Source organism: Ictalurus punctatus, chromosome 1 (genome assembly GCF_001660625.3).
Source record: "Ictalurus punctatus breed USDA103 chromosome 1, Coco_2.0, whole genome shotgun sequence".
In the NCBI taxonomy this organism is placed as follows: Eukaryota; Metazoa; Chordata; class Actinopteri; order Siluriformes; family Ictaluridae; genus Ictalurus; species Ictalurus punctatus.
Window position 1 is genome coordinate 8,238,263 of NC_030416.2, and position 17,781 is coordinate 8,256,043.

At 39.5% G+C, this 17,781-nt stretch overlaps 1 protein-coding gene across 1 annotated transcript; it reads right to left on the reverse strand.

The window, feature by feature from the left end:
* Nucleotides 1-1,751: 1,751 nt before the first annotated feature.
* fam189b (family with sequence similarity 189 member B) lies at nucleotides 1,752-16,538 on the reverse strand. The gene is made up of 14 exons (XM_047154489.2): nucleotides 15,450-16,538; nucleotides 12,720-12,776; nucleotides 12,524-12,631; nucleotides 12,323-12,439; nucleotides 10,746-10,853; nucleotides 10,369-10,529; nucleotides 8,474-8,573; nucleotides 8,298-8,358; nucleotides 7,873-8,119; nucleotides 6,230-6,561; nucleotides 5,271-5,339; nucleotides 4,370-4,539; nucleotides 3,250-3,384; nucleotides 1,752-2,433 (listed from the first exon to the last, which is right to left on the reverse strand). The coding sequence occupies exons 1-14, from the start codon at nucleotides 15,681-15,683 to the stop codon at nucleotides 2,176-2,178; spliced, it is 2,157 nt and encodes a 718-aa protein (XP_047010445.1). The 5' UTR covers nucleotides 15,684-16,538; the 3' UTR covers nucleotides 1,752-2,175.
* Nucleotides 16,539-17,781: the final 1,243 nt, after the last annotated feature.

The following is a 17,781-nucleotide window of genomic DNA, read 5'->3' on the forward strand; positions in this document are numbered from 1 at the left end:
TTGAGGCTTACTGTATGATTGGGCTATGCTAAGAAAAATAGGTTGTATTCCAATACTGCTTTTATTATGCCTTTATTGACTTTCCTTTACCATGTCCATTCAGAACAATCCCCATGCCCAACTATCTTATGGGATATCTACTACTTTACTGGGTCGGGTGAAATTTGGTAGACCCCATGGAGGTCTGAAAGATGGAGTCAGCTTCAACATTGACTTCAGGAATAGAAGGCATTGCGTTCTAACTGCTTTTGTGATCAAAACAGTGGAAAAATGTCACTTCTATGCTATGAAAATAACTTTATTACATAATATACATTTTTAAAAATCACTTTGCCACAGTCCAATTTTAGTTGAATATGTAGCCAACTATCTAGCTGACATAACTTCATTTCAATTATTACGCTAAGTAGTTAATCAGCACTCTAGCATAGTGGCAAGCTTATAACTTGGCCATTAAATAGTTAAAATGAAAATTACTGTACATAATTCCAAGGAAATTCCTTCAGCTTCATTGTACTTACAAGTGGATACTCATGTAATGTAACTGATATGTACAAACAAAGTCAAGAGGAAGTCAAAAAACCGTGATGAAAACAATATTGGGATAGAAGAATCCTTGGGATAGAAGTGTATTTAGTTCTTTAAACTCATCATAAGCCCAATTTCAACATTTAAAATAGCTGAAAACCATGAGTGCTCCTTGTTCCTTATTACATTAGAGTGTTTATTCATTTATTGCCAGAGCTTCATCATGTATTAACTTCAGCAGCATTCCTCAATCATGCTGACACATAGTTCACAATTTTTTTTGTGTGTCAACAAAAAACAAAGAAAAATATCCCATGCAAAAAAAAAACACATTTGAACAAATGTTACACTGTATCGACAGTCCAATTCAAACAAAGAAAAAGATGCAAATAACCAATACTAGTATTACACCTTGTTACTTAGTTTTAAAAAAAAAAAGCATGCGCTTACGCAAGTAAAGCCGGTGCATTTTATTTGACTTTTGCTCATAAATGGAATGATATATAGATTAGGTGTGATGAAGGCGTGTGTGTGTGTGTATGTGTGTGGTTGGAAATAATTTTGCTTTATACTGCATCGTTCAGTGTTTTCTAAGGACTGACTGACAGTAGCAATGCTCTTCATTATGACATTGATCTAGACCAGAGGTGGGCAATCTTGTCCGGAAAGGGCCGGTGTGGGTGCACGTTTTCATTCCAACCAAGCAGGAGACATACCTGATTCCACCTGTTTAATCAGTTTAATCAGTTTCAATAGATTCAGATGTGGCTTCTGCTTGGTTGGAATGAAAACCTGCACCCACACTGGCCCTTATCCAGATAAGATTGCCCACCCCTGGTCTAGATCAATGGTTAAAAAGAGATGAACTAAATACCAAACCAAAAATGTCTCTTATAATGAAGACGTTGCTTCATACAGTGTGATTGGCCCTTGGAGATTCATAATCTTTCAGCTAGATCCACACAGGTCCAGAACAGGTTATAAAACCCACAGAAAGAGTTCAATGCTTTTACTAAATCCAAGCGGAGATATGCATATAACAGAGGGATTTTTTCTAATGGAAGCTTTGTGTGTAGTGACTGGAAGCACTGTGGGAGACATGTCCCTTCCTCATACGCTCCTTTGACAGTTCTATAGCGTCACAGTGAGGGAGAATCACGAGTTTGACAGGATGGACAGACAGAGAGGAAGAGGAGGAGACTAAGAAAGGCACAACACCACCGTGTTGTTGAGGCACTGGCAGCCATGGGTCTGGAGTCCATTTTATATAAAGGGATCTATAAGCATTTCTCAAAGGGTTTTCTCAAAAGATTTCTCTAAGGATTCCTCTAATTGTTTCTCCGATGTTTTCTCAAGATATCTCAGTATTTGTGAGAGGATATCAAAGATTTCTCAAGTTTTCTAAGATGATTCTATGATTCCATCACACTTAACAAAAGTCAAGAATGTCCTTTACATCTGAACTCCGCCTGTAAAACCCCAAATGATACATTTCCCCCGTTTTTAAGTCTTTCTTTTGACTGTCCAGTAGTCAAAGTGAGACGAATTTGTTTCTCAGTTACCATCTCGATTACATCTGATCTCCCTCTGCCTCCAACAAACTCTCCTCTCCACTGTATTTCTGCTTTAAACAAGCCCTGCCTTTACTCAGAGGGATGAGTCAAATCGCAGCGCTCCGGATGAGATATGCACATGTGGGTGGAGCCGGTGCAATGACACGACTGACATCGAGCTCAGGTCGCCGCAGCTGCGCAGATGGATGCCCTCTGTCCTCCCAGGGTCAGGATCACTGTGACGGATGACAGGGTGCCCCTCGCTGTGAGAATGGTGGTGCCCACGGCGATGGTGGTGGGAACGCTGCTGGTATTGCTGCCCTCTGCTGGCGCCCCAAGAGGCACGCAAGACCTACACACATTGTAATATATTCATTTGATTTGGCACAAGTATCACAAATCAAATTATCATAACCAAGTCTCCATAATGAACAGAAAAACAAGAAATATTACAATTACAGACACATTTACATAAACAAGAACACAGAAAAGCTACAACACATATGTATACGTATATATATATATATATATATATATATATATATATATATATATATATATATATATATATATATTTTTTCTGGCAAAGATATAAAGCTTTTAAACTGGCAGATTGTACACCATTTGCATCAATGATCAAATGTGCATATACAGTTAACTGTCACCTTAATTAAAGAAAGGTTTACAATTTTGAGGTCTCTATGTGAAACTGTACTACATCACAGTATTATTATTATTATTATTATTATTATTATTATTATTATTATTATTATCACCATTAAGCCATGTTATGATTTACTTTTCCATTAAATTATACTCCAACATCAGCAAAATAAAGTTGCATGCAGCTCGCTAGTAATTTGGTTAGACATTGCTATGATATTTGTAGCTCACTGTTAATGTATGTTCTCAATATTCCGCTTGTCATATCTTCAGACAATTTGGAGTATTTATTCATTTACTGACTATAGTCTATTTATAGTGACTGTATGTGTTACTGGCTAACCTTATGTACGTAAAACATACTTACATGAACCAATGCTCTACATTAAATCACTATATTTGAGCCTGGCGCAACATACAAGCACACTAAACAAAATGTTGCAGTTAATGTAGCCTGCTTAGAACTATTGCATTACACTATCCACTGAATCTGTAATGTTCTCACCTGATCGAACGGGAGGCTTCCCTCCCCTCCCACTTTCCTTTTGGGTCTCTGGCCACAGTTCCCAGCATTCTCGGAGGCAGGGGCTAGATTTCGTTTGGACCTCTGTAGTAAGCGCTGTACCAGCACTCTTGTCACCTGCAGAGGAAGAAGATGTATTTCAGTAATCTGAGATATGAGACATGTTTCTGCGCTTTCCTGCTGACTCGTATTTATCATCAAGGAAAGATTTTAGGCTCAAAAATCTTCTTATGCAGACGCAAAAAATACTTTTTAGGCTATTTTTTCTACCGCGAGACAGACTTTAAATATACTTTATTTTCCTGAAAATATTTCTGACTATAGAATCAGCTGAATTTCTGAAAAAAAAGAAAGAAAAATCAGCCAATTCTACTACGCATTGTGTAACACTTATTTTGCTTTAATAGAACATTATTCATTTTCTATAACTTTTTTATGAAGCGTAGATATGTGTACAAGACAGTTTTATGTAATCCCATTACAATTTGTTGTTGTGCTTGAAATCTAAATAAAAATCCCTCATTAATTACTATGGAATAGTGAATTTCCTGACTAGCACTGTGCAAAAGAGCATGCCATGGGCTGCACATCACTATCCATTAGCCTACAGGAAGGGTTCTGTTGATGGGCATGAGCTTCCATGCTGCAGAATCAACTCTTTCAGCATAAACAGCATTTGGGGAATTGGCACATCCTTAAATAGTGTAATAGGATACACAAATTTATTATTTTTGCACATTTATTGCAATGATTTACTTATCTGGAAATATCATTTGGAAATGGAATGTGTATGGTTTTTAACTGAAGTGCGACTCGATACATTCTGTTTATCGGCAATGAATTAAATAACCAAAAAAATGGGGATGTCCTGAATCAGCTTTTTGCTTTAACTTTGGACAAGATGACTACTTTTTTGAAATACTGGCCAACTAGTAAAAATAAATAGTCATGCAATACCAACTATCAACATCTATCAAAACAAAACAAAAAGCCTTCAAGAAGAAGAATGAAATTTTGTTAATACTAAACAGCTAAAGAATAAAAATGGATGAATATTATACATAATCAACACAATGTGGTCTGAGTACTCTGAAAAACTGACCTTGAGGTCTCCCAAAGATCGAGTGCAGCCTTTGTGGACGCGCAGAGAGCTGGTCAGCGGCTGTTTGGAAGGTAGCTGCTCTGTGGTAACTTTCAGGCTTCCCTTCCTTGGCAGCGTACCAGTGGACACCAGAGGAGATCGCTGCCGCAGCAGACAAGCTGACGATCTGCCTGTAGCAAAAGAAAAAAACTTTTTTTTGTGCCAGGTTAAATAATAAACACTCTATTTTCTGCATTATGACTCACATATTTTAGTCCTCTGCTTCCACACAAACATACAGTATATGGTACCATTTTGCATTGGTTGCATTTACCTTATGTTCTTATGTTCTGCGGCCATTTGGTAGTTTTATTCGTAGTACATGAAGTGAAATTATGCACATCAATAATGATCACATCAGGAATAATTGATGCCGGTCAAGTTGAACACATTAATAAGTAATAAGTCTTTCATATTAATCTTAAGCTAGAACTATTTGACCTATCATACCATTGTGGGGAGTTACACTTTCCTCAAACTAGCAATAATATAGAATATTAAGAGTGAGGAATATCACCACCAGAGTGACTTTTTCCTCAAAGCAAAAATTTTAAAAGGCTTTTCTACTTATTGATTTACAGACATGTCATTGTAACTCATTGCAAAATGGTCTGCACTTATATAGCGCCTTTTAACCTTAGCGGTTCTACAAAGCGCTTTACACTGTTTCTGATTCACCCATTCACTCACACATATGCAAGGTGCTAGCCTGACATTGGGCACAACTTAGGTTTCAGTGTCCAGTATATGTGGGAGGGGCCGGGGGTCAAACCTCCAACCCTGTGATTAGTGGACAACCTACTCTACTACCTGAGCCACAGCCACCCATTTCAGTTTAACATTTTTCATCATGATCTCTTACCTGTTTCTGATGAGGTGTGGGAGCCACCCTCACCCACTCCTTTGCTGCCTATTGAGACAGTAAAATCACCTGTGAAAGGCACACCACTGAGAATGTGAATATGGAATAAATCAAAGATCTTTTACCACATCTTGACACCTGACCATCACACCCATTTGTGTTTTTTGAACATCTCATTCCATTTTTAGTCCCCCATTTGCTGTTATGATAACCTCCCCTCTTCTGGAAAGGTTTTACACTAGATTTTGAAGCGTGGCTGTGCCAATTTGTGTCCAATCAGCCACAAGAACATTAGTGAGGTCAGGCACTGACGTCTGATGTCCATTGAGGAGGCCTGATGTGCTGTTGGTATTCCAATTTATCCCGAATGTATTCAGTGGGGTTGAGGTCAGGGCTCTGTGCAGTCCACTTGAGTTCTTCCTCTTCAACCTTGGCAAACCATGTCTTCATAGACCTCACTTTGTGCACAGGGGCATTATCATGCTAGAACATGTTTGGGCCTCTTAGTTTCAATGATGGTAAATTGTAATGTTACAGCATACAAAGACATTCTAGACAATTCTGTGCTTCCAACAGTGTCAACAGTTTGGGGAAGAACCACATATGGGTGTGATGGTCAGGTGTCCACAAACTTTTGGTCATAAAGTGTAGCATTATTGTCACGTTTTCCTCTCATAATATAGAGCTGCAGCGGTGTTCTGTCATACTCCTTCCTAATTTACAATTGCGTGTATTTAAGGTCTGTTTCTTATTTTCTTACTTTGGTTCTATATATAAATAATATAAACTGATTTGGGTTTCTTAGAATTTTGATAAAGATTTGGCTTTTGTTAACCTTTACCCAGTTGTGCTACACTTGGTCCCGAGTTGTTCCATGACACATATGCAGAGCTAAAATAAAATGGCCCCACATGCACACACAAACTTTCACGAGTATAAATAAAGTAGCACTCACACACCTGTCTCAGTGGAGGAGCTCAGTCCCGGTTCACTGTGTGACCTCACCAAGGGGAGGAGGGATTCACTGTCCCTACTGTCTCGGCCACATCGCCAATGGACACAAGGGACTGGGTGGAGCCCGGGAGCCACGCTGCATTGGTGATCTCGAGTCGCACCTGAGGTGGGCAAAGCTCGAGGATTGGTTGCATCAGAGGAAGAGCCTCGTCGAGATGAAGCACATGGACACACCAGGATTTCTGGAACTGAGGAGCGTGTAGAAGCAGCACCACCTAGCATCTCTAACTGAGAACAACTATAGGCAAGCAGGGCCTGGCGTCGCATTACTGGAGACCTAGACATGGGATAGGAGAATTGTATTCCATTTTATCTGTACAGTGCTTTTAACCATAGATAGTATCACAAAGCAGCTTTACAGAAATCTGGATGATTCCTAATGAGCAAGCCAGAGGCAACAGTGACAAAGGAAAAACTCACTGAGAAGAAAAAAGACAAATGAAGGATTCAAAGAAACCTTGCTGAAACATTTCCTGTACTATTTTTGATTAACAGTCATTTTAATGGTAGTAGATTTCCAGAAGTGTTTGCTGCCATTGTTAAATTTAGTTAATTAATATGTAATATGTTCAGTAGTGTAGCTTCATTAGTCAGTAGCCATGGCTAAAAGAATTTAGTCTTAGACACATCATGATTTTATGTTAAAAGGTTCTGTAGCAATACACAAATATTCACAGTGTGATCCAAAAATGTGACTAGACAAATATGGTGCTACTAAAGATAGCAGTGCCTTACAGAGATACAGATTTAGTTACACATAGCCCATGAGAAATGTACAGACAATCATGCAGCCATTTTTTATATATGAAGGCCGAAGGAAACCCTTCACCTGGTCACATTTCTTTTGCTATTTTCTACTAGATATATTTTAGAAACCTACATCCTTTTCTGAACTGAATTATGTTTCTCTTTTGTATGTATTTTAACCCGTAGTAAAGTTACAGCATTTTAAAATCTGGTTAGGTGAAAAATGAGAACGGAGTCCAGTCCAATTCCGCTTAAAGACATCCTGCCTACCTCTACATTTATAACCTAATTTAATTATGCGTTTTTTGTTAAAGGAAAACCTTAAAAAAGAAGTTCATAATGGCAAATAAGTTATCACTTCGATTATCAGCATTATCCACATAAGGCTCCGTTACCTCATCACCTGAGGTAAAAAATAACTCGTGGCATTTATACACAGGCCTCATCAATCAATCAACTAATCTTTGTCTGCACTAACATACTGTAAGTTGGGAAATAATCGCTGATTAATTTGCTGATTAACTGTTCTGTTGGCTAAAGTTCTCGTTATCAATATATCTCTTTAAGGTCAATATTTTAAACTTGTTGCATTTATTAAACTGGCTCCTTACCCAACATGATTTTTGCAGGCAGATGCCAAGATAAGGTTAGAAAGTAGCCTAATAAAAACATTTCCAAATATATGTACATTTTCTTAAAGTAGAGATGTCAAAACATTTATTTGCAGAAAACATCCATTTTAGCCAAAACCTAATTTTTCATTTTTGGTCACCTGAAAAAACCATTACTGTGATAAGATCAATAGAGGAATGATAAAATATTATCACCAGTACATCCTTACCTAAAGGTGGAGGTGTTGTAGGTGCTGGGAGAGGAGCAGGAGTTGGACCTTTCACCTCTAAAGCAGCAGCGAGCCCCGGCTGATTGTGGGATGTTGTAGTCAATGCCCTCCCCTCCCTCACTGACCCCTCTCCCGCGTGCCCGCACTGCAAACGCCACCTCCAACACACACGAGTCCTCTGATGGAGAACTATCATCTGGAATATCTACAATCTCAGACATCAGCAGAGAGCCACTGTCACATGACACTGAAGGAGAGACAAACAGAAAGAGAGAGAGAGAGAGAGAGAGAGAGAGAGAGAGAGAGAGAGAGAGAGAGAGAGAGAGAAAGACAGTGAGTGAGAGAGACAGAGGAAGGGAATGTACATACAAACTATACAATACATAGTGGCATTGCCTAGATAGAATGAAGATAAAATTGAGCACCTTCCCCACTGAAAGCCACAGAGGTTCCTCTCTCAGCAGAAGGCTCGCCAGCGTGAGTTGGCTACAGACAGACAGTGTCATAGGCTTAATCTCATGCAACTATATAAAGAAAGTAAATGGATCACACCATCACATATCAACAAAATTGAGCTAGATATTCCCTTGCATGCACTTACCAGGCTGGGGTCCCTTTGCCCAATCACTGCTTCATATGGAGGAGGACAGTCAGTAGGGTAGAGCGGCACAGGACTCTCCATTGAGCCATTATATGTGATACTGCAGATATACAGAAACATGCACAAATGTGTAAAACAGGAAGCAGGTGTTGAGGTTTTGATCAACTTGAGCTTAAGCCAGACCAGTTCAATTAAATTTGATTTGTATAGCACCTTTAACATTGTATATTGTCACAAAGCAGCTTTGCAGAAATCCAGATATAAAAAACTTCATGTTTTCCCTAATGAGCAAACCAAAACTGATAGTGGCAAGGGAAAAAATCCCAAGAGGAAGAAACCTGAGAGAAGACTCAAAATGGAACCCATCCTCATCTGGGTGACACTGTATAGTATGATTATAAATCATTCCACATTTATAACGGTATACTTTCATATAAATGGTGGTTGAGGACAGATGCAAGTGCAGTTAAGAGCTTTATTGAAGAGAGATAGGCATGCAAATCCAAATCAAAAGGCAAAACCATTGTCATAAACAAGCAAGGGGTCAGGAGATCGGCAAACAACATGAACTAGAGAAAGACAAGAATCGAGAAACATGAGGCTGGAAACAAGATCAGAACACATGAAACAAAAGAACGTGGATTAACGGCTTAGTACATAACGGATACGCAAACAATACTTCGCTCCAAACAAAGACACACAAGGGGTTTAAATACCAAACGCAATCAAAGGTTAAACATAAACAGCTGTGATTAATGATAACACGTGAGGGAGACATCCAATACCATACAAGAGCGGAGACAGGACGTAAAGCACAAAAAAACACACGTGTCAAAAGTAAACAAATCAATGTCATAGGAAACCTGGAAGCGCACACTGACACGCTTCAGGCTGTTAATGCACGTAGAGTTCAGCATGAGGGGGATAACGTGACAATACTAGAAAGTCAAGCAGTGCGAAGCATGTTAAAAGGATCCCGAGTATGAACATCATTATACTTTTAACTGGTCAATTTAGTTTGATAAATTTACAGGACCAGACCAAAAAATCATTCTCCACCAGCAAAACTAGTCCTACTACATCAATCTTGTACAACAGCGTTGATGAAATCTCAAATCTGATTGGTCAGAAGATGATGATTAATTAACAACTCCTTTGCTATGTCTGTAACAGTGATAGGTCAATGCAATGTAATGACAATGAGGTTAATATTAACCGTTAATTCTCAGGAACTCCACACAGTTTAAACCTAATAATAAACAGTTTCAAAAATGTGTTGTTATTTAACAAAAGGCATAATCGTTCACGACATTGTGAAGATTTCTGCAAAGAGATGTTTATTTTAACATTCATGGAAGTTGTCTCAGGTTTCACTGCTTTGTAACAGTCAGTTTGTTTTCCACCATGAGGGATTGAGACAAACTGAGAGAGTGATGAGGGAATGGCTATTTATGAATATTTTTAGACATTGGGAGGAAACTCATGCAGTGAACATGCAGAAGACATGGAAAGCTCCACACAGACAGTAACCCAAGCTCAGGAGTGGACCAGAGACCCTGGTGCTGTTAAGCAGCAATGCTACCCACTATGCCGTTAGGCATACAAGGCTAGTAGCAATTATCTCATAAACAACAAATATATTGCCATATATGTCATAGTGTCCAGCTCTACATTTAGAATAAAAAATAATCAAAGCATGATTCTACTATTTTACGAATAGCCGTTATTAATAAGTAGAGAGGTACCGAGAAGAAATTGTGGTGTGATATTGTTGGCCATTGCGTTGAAACCCATAAAATGCTTCAGTATGCAGTGCGAGTGTGTGTGTGTGTGTGTGTGTGTGTGTGTGTGTGTGTGTGTGTGTGTGTGTGTGTGTGTGTGTGTGTTTTGCTCACCTCTGAGCATCAGTCTCAGAGCTGCAGGTGTATTCGGGGGGGTAGTAAGGAGGTGGAGGGATGGGTGGGACAAACTCTTCAAAGTCCATCATATTAGTGAGAAAGGCATCCTGAGGCGTGGTGCATTCTGGGTTAACCGAGCGTGTTCGGTGAGGAGCCAGCTACAGAGACACAGTAGAGGCGAGGACACAGCAAAATTTTATTGGTCAACCAAAGTGCACTGTCACAGGGAAGTCAGTCTGAGTGTTCTGTGTGTGTAGAAGCGGGTATGTGCATTAAAGTGAAAAAAGACATTTTGCCGTTCATCATAATACGCACTGGTGTGTAGTTGTTTTGTTTGTAGCAAAATGTCCATGTAAATGCTCCCTCATACTCACCAGATGAAGCAAGTCCAGAGAAAAAATATGGATGCTACAGGTGACCGTTGACAAAGTGCAAATGATGGTAGAGAGTATGCTAAGCCCACAGGCACTAAACAGCAGGTCCTACACACACACACACACACACACACACATACATCCAAGAAAGAGGATGGACTCAAAATACGTAATAACCAATACACAGGCATTCTCTTGGGTAAAAGATAAGACCTGTTCATCAAGAGGCTTTTCATGATAAAGATCATTATTAAAATGCATAGTGGTGGCTCGTCTATAGTGGCAGGTGGAACAGAGCCATTCAACAAATGTTAATCTGTTAACAAATATTAAAATGTTCATCTTAAAGTCATCATTCAAAACTCCATACATTCTGAATTCTGTTGAAATACTAATGACCTCTTTTGAGTGACTAATGATTTAATTACAGTTATAAGCTGATGTTCTATTGATTTGATCTCGATACTTTGCAATCGTGGGGTGTCAGGCTCACTACCCTATTCAGATCCATAGAGTGATGACTGCATCTAATACTCAAAATAGGAACTGCTACAAGCGCTAATAGATGCCTACTGGGGCAGAAATTATGATTCCCCATGCTTTGGGAGGAGCAGAGGACAGATCAGTTAATAACAGGTTTGCCAGGGTTACGTTATTTATTCCAAAATGAGCTAGTTAAAACCACTCAACCTTCTCAAGATCTTGTTTTATAGCAAATAATCAGAAATAAATCTAATATTTTTATGCAAACAAAGGCAAGGTGTATGTGCAGACAGTTTGTCTATGATGTACAAAACCATTTCTATTGTAAGATACTGCAAAGATTGGGAGAAGGAAAGAGTGATTATGGAGGGTATAATGTCTGTACATTAGAAATGCATGTGCACAATGGTGACCTTGTTTCTCACACACAGCTGAGAATAGGAAGAAATTTGTGTATCCCTTTTTCATATCCCAATTTTTGGGGGGGCTAGTTTCAGGTTTGTTATGTGGGTTTTGAGTGTAGTTGAGCTTGAAATTTTGCTGACCTGGCAACCCCGGTTAATGATATTTTCTCTTCTTTGTGCGCCTTCTTTGTGACGGAAAACACAGGAACACCACTTTTGAATATAATTATAGATAACTTACTGCAATTACTTATTTATTTATCTCTTATCATTCTTTTTCAGTCTCACATATTATTTTCATTCTAAATGTAACATCTGGAACTGAATGTGCAGCATGTGCTTTTTCAGACATCTCCTTGGGACCTGCTGTGTCCTGACTTGCAGGCTCCGAGCCCTCCCCTGCTCATACAAAGTGAACTTAACCAATCAAAATCTGCTGTGTTGTGATTGGTACACCCTCTGGGCCTGCTAGCTGGCCTTGGATGATGTAATGCTGTCAAATCAACCAATAAATTTGAAGCATTTCTAGGTGCTGAGTACATAATGGTAGATAATTACTGTGTGACTGATAGAAATCTACTGAGAAACATAAACTAACCCCACCCACTCACTCTAACCATAACCGCTTCTAACGGTTCACACAAGTTGACTTGTACAAATCCAACAAACTTACAAAGGAAACTAAAATACCTTGAGCTGGTGCCGTACCGAATGGCAGTCGGCATGCAGGTAGAGTACTAAAGTCTCATCCTCCATCAAAGAGCATGTCTGTTTTGGGTCACAACATACACACAGACCATGCTCAACCTGTAATGCAAGGTAACAGTGAGAGACGTAAGTTGACAGGAGAGGGAAGAAGAGGAGAACAAAGAAAAAAGGAAGACAGCTTACCTGGCAGGTGAGGTACGATTTGACCATCTGTGCATTCTGGCAGGACAGCATGGAGCCAGCCAGGCTGAGAATCACACACACGGCAGACAGCAGCATGAACAGTGATACCTGCATGAAACACATTTGTTTCTTATTCCCTCTTAATGCATGCCAACAAGCACAAGAGTTTTCCTGATACATGATAGATCAAGCATACCACCAGTGTGAAGGGTCTCCTCCAAGATATCACTCCTACTATTCCAGAAGCCACAACCTACAGGGCAATGTGGAGATAATTGTGATTTCATGTCATTTACAAGGTGTGTTTCACAAGCATTGTATCAAGAAAAACTGGAAATGGTTTTACTTCCTCACTGTCAAATACAGTGCCATGAAAAGTATTTGCCCCCTACTGATTTCCTCAATTTTTGCATATTTGGAACACTAAATAGTTTCAGATCTTCATACAAGGAGATTACAGGGAAACACAAAATGTAGCCTTTAAGTGATCCTTTAATTTATTGAAGGAAAAAGCTTATGCAACACCTATAGTATATAATCCATGTGCAAAAGTAACTGCCCTCCAAAATTAACAACTGGCTGTGCCTCCTTTAGCGGCAACAACTGCAACCAATTGAGTTCGATAACTGGAGATCAGTCTTTGAAATCACTGTGGAAGAATTTTAGTCCACTCGTCTTTGCAGAATTGCTTTCATTCAGCCACACTGGATGGCTTTCAAGCATAAACTGTTGTTTAAGGTCCTGCCAAGGCATCACAATGGGGTTCAAGTCAGCACTTTGACTGGGCCAATCCAAAACCCTAATTTTGTTTCTTCTGAGCTATTCAAAAGTGGATGTGTTTTGGATCATTGTCTTACTGTATAACCCAATTGCGTTTAAACTTCAGATCATAGATTGATGACCGGACATTCTCCGTCATGATTTTCTGGTAGAGAGCAGACTACATGGTTCAAGCAGCGAAGCATCCCACACCGTCACACTATCACCACCACCATGTTTGACTGTCGGTATGGTGTACTTATTGTGGAATGCTGTCGTAGCTTTATGCCAATTGTAACAGGACCCATGTCTTCCAAAAATTTCCACTTTCAACTAATCGGCGCACAGAACATTATCCCAAAAGGCTTGAGGGCCAACAAAGTGTTGTTTTTTTTGTGGCAAATGTGAGGCAAGTCTTTAAGTTCCTCTTGGTTAGCAAGGGTTTTCACCTCATAGCTCTCCCATGAATTCTATTTTTGCGCAGTCTCTTTCTAATGATGGAATCATGAACACTGGCCTTATCTGAGGTGAGCGAGGTCTGCAGTTCTTTAGATGTTCATCTGGGTTCTTTTGTGAATTCCTGTATGATTCAGTCATCGATGAACTCTCAGAGGAATTTTAAGTAGGCCAGCCACTTCTAGGAAGATTAACCACTCTTTCAAAGTTTTCTCCACTTGGAGATAAAATCTCTCACTGTGGTCTACAGGAGTCCCAGAGCCTTAGAAATGTCTTTGTAACCCTTTCTAGACTGATATATATATATATATATATATATATATATATATATATATATATATATATATATATATATAAATAAAAATTTCTCATATCTTCCGGAAGTTCTTTTGATTTTGGCACAGCATGCTGTTTGTTGATAGCTGTTAACAGAATTCGCATTGATGGAACGCTTCAATTTAAGTGATGTTTAGTGTCAACAGGGCAGGAAGTATTCAAGCATGGGTGTGTCTAATCTAATTGAACGCAATTATCAATTAAATCTGGTTAATTGTTTGATTCAGTAACTAATGACTTTTTCACAAAGAGTCAGTTGGTGTTGGATAACTTTCCCTTCAGTAAATGGAATGATCAGCATGCCATTGTGGTTACGCAGGTCAAATTGTGCTTGAAGATCCGAAACCATTAAGTGTGACAGATATGCAAAAATAGAAGAAATCACGAAGGGAGCAATTACTTTTCCATGGCACTGTATGAGAGTTTATGCACTACCATCTTGTAAATCATTTCTACACCATTGCACAGACAAAATATTGTAAAACAAAAGTGGAAAAAAAAACTATAGCTCTTATCACTACTGACAATGGGATCATCTCCTTGTATGGATTCTCTAGAATTTTGTCTGTACATAAATGACTATTATTTTCCCCGCTGTAAAAATGCATTGATCATGAAAACTAAAAACGTATTAAAAATTTTAAAAAATATTCTTTGGTAACGTATAATCTTTCTTTAAATAATGGAAATTGTATCGTTATCATACGATTTCATGTGTTCGACAACTCAATAATGTTTTCTGCCTGTGTGGAGTTTCTGTGCATGTTCTCTCAATGTCTGTGTGGGTTTCCTTTGGGTTATCTGGTTTCCTCCCATGCCAGTAGATGGATTCTCTAGATTGGTCCTAGGTTTACTTGAGTGTGCGTTATTCACACACTTTACACACAATTTAGAGATGACGATCAGCCTACAGTGCATGTCTTTGGACTGGGGGAGGAAACCGGAGTAACATGGGAGAACATGCAAACTCCACGCACACAGGAAAGAGGCAGGAATCGAACCCCCAAGCCGAAACGTGTGAGGCCTACGTGCTAAGCCACCGTGCCTTCTTCATTTACTGAAGATGGATTATACTGTAAATGTTTCTGTGGCATATTAATATTTTCAAAAATGTCATGATAGGTCATTTGAATGTGTGTCTGTGAGAGGGAGAGACAGTAATAACAACAACAACAACAACAACAACAATAATAATAATAATAATAATAATAATAATAATAATAATAATGTAATTTACATTTTTTCCACATCTTGGAAATATGTTTTACAGTATTATAAAACGGACTAATCTCGGTTTATTTATTTATTGTGAATTGATATTCACTTTAACAATCTTTAGCATGAGAGAGAGAGAGAGAGAGAGAGAGACACTTACGAAGAAACCAGCCCAGAACGGACAGGACTGTCGCACCCGGGCAGAGGCGCTGAACGCCAGGCTCGTGAAGCTGAACGCGAGTACCATGGCGCCGAGCGCGAGGTGACACAGGCCCAGGTAGAGCAGCACGCGCGCGCTCGCCCTCGCCCTGCCGGAAGTGCCTCTGCGGCTCCCCGTGAAGGCGCGCGAGCCCGAAAGCGACGCCGCGCTGCTCGTGTCGGACGGGGACGGCATTTTATTTCACAGAACTTTCACCGAATAGTTACTTTGTCAATTCACGAATGGAGAAACGAACCTATATCGGATTGAGCTAAACTGAGCTGTTAATAAAGGATTTGTTTGATCATATTCAGTAACGCACTTAATGTCTCGCAAATGCGATAAAACATTCTACGCCGTGCTGTATGTAGGGTTTTATTTTCTCTTATCAGAGTTCTGTAAGCGTTTGCCGTAGCCCCATCACCGCAGGTCTCGAGCTGGCTCTCCTCATCTCGCGCCGTTCCTGCATCCCTCCGCATCCGTGTGCCATTGCGGTAGCGGAGGCTTCAGCAGGCCGCGGTGGAGCTGGAGATGGAGCCGGTCGGCCCTTTCTGATGATCCGCTGTGGAGGACTTCTCTCCTCTCTATCTGGAGAAGATTAGCGTCCGTATCTTCTCGGTATCAAGACGCCTCATTAAGTTAAAAAAAGAAAAAAGAAAAAAAAAAGAAAAAAAAAAAAAAGGTGTCACCGGATCGGAAATTGAGTTCCAACGATATATTGGGACTGTTGTGACTAGAGCTCGGAATAGATCTAATATTGAATGTTTTTAAATGAATTACTCACGCTTAATGTTCGCTCGAACATCTGGCAGGGCTACATCTTACAAGATTTTTTTTTCTTTTCCCGTGTTTTTTTTTTGGTTTTTTTTCGTTCTGTGAGTTTGTTTTTTTTTTTTAATTCCCGCAGTTATGCAGACTCCCGTGTCCCTGTCCGGAGCCCGGACGTGGGCATCGGCTGCGCGCTACGTCATCGCCGCCATACGGACTCATCCGTGCGCGCGCTCGTTATAATAATAATAATAATAATAATAATAATAATAATAATAATAATAATAATAAAGTACCACTCCGTTCTTCCTCACATTAACATCACCTCTGACTGCCCTGACGTTACGCTGGCAAATTAAACTTTCTCTGGTTAATGGACAACCCCTACTCCCCCCCACCCAAAAGAAAAAAAACAAAAACCAAACGGGCGCGTCATCGCGCACGCGAGAACTCGTGCGATTTACTCAATGCGGCACTAGCTTCACCTAGGTGCTGATTCTGCACGAGGGCGGTTGCTTAGCGACGCGCTTTTGGTCGGTAGCCAATGGGGACATAGTAAATGCATCCGCTGGGCATGCACATCCGCGATGCACTGCGCGATCAATATGAGCCAAGAGAAGTGATAGGCTGGTCAACTAAACGCATTACGTACAGTACGCACATTGGTGCATTGAGTGTATGTGAAATCGTACAGCTGTGCGGCGCATGCACGCAGAGGACAGCAGCACGCGCCAGATGTAATAGCTGCTAATAATTACTTTTGTTTTATCGGTTAAGAAAAAGAATGACATTTTGTTGTATTGCATTTCACATATCAGAAAATGAATCATGGAAATGTGGTCAAAAGAAGTTGATGATATTTCTTTCTGCCTCAAAGTCTTAACTGACTATAGTCGTTTTGCACTAGTCTCTACTTGTTAGATTTGGCATAAAAAAATAATGTAAAACATCTTCTGGGGGAACAGTAACAAAGATAGATGGAAAAATAAACCAAAGCATAGTCTGTTTAGAATTTGAAAAATATATCTACACTATACTGCCAAAAGTATGTGGACACCTGACCATCACTGCTAATATAGACCTCACTGACAAGCATAAGCTATAAGCTTGTCAATGTATGTCAATCATAAGCGTAGGTACTGTAAAAAAATATATAATAATAATAATGTAAATTACTGTTAATTTGTATTATTTGTTATGCTTATATTACATCTGTTATTATGAATAAAGTAGGCTTTCCCCCAGATTTCTACTAGCCTTAACTCTGGAACTGGAAGTAATTTTATTTATTTATTTATTTATTTCAGTAGAATGCTACTATAGACTTATACAGGACTTCAGGTTTGTATCTGGTCCCCCACTAGAGATATTCAACCTGAAAGTAAGGGGAATATATATTTTTTAATTGCACTCTCACCCCCATGAAAAATAGAAGTCTCAAACCTGAAATGTTCTGCATGCACACTATACCTGCCAAGGTACCCCCTGAAAAAACATTAAGACTGAGACTCGAACCCATTATAAA

Coding starts and splice junctions, on each gene's coding strand:
- fam189b (XM_047154489.2), bottom strand. CDS start 15,683: ATGCCGTCCCCGTCCGACACGAGCAGCGCGGCGTCGCTTTCGGGCTCG. Junction 12,632..12,719: donor GGAGACCCTTCACACTGGTG/GTATGCTTGATC, acceptor TGTTTCATGCAG/GTATCACTGTTCATGCTGCT. Junction 8,120..8,297: donor TGTGGCTTTCAGTGGGGAAG/GTGCTCAATTTT, acceptor TCTCTCCTTCAG/TGTCATGTGACAGTGGCTCT.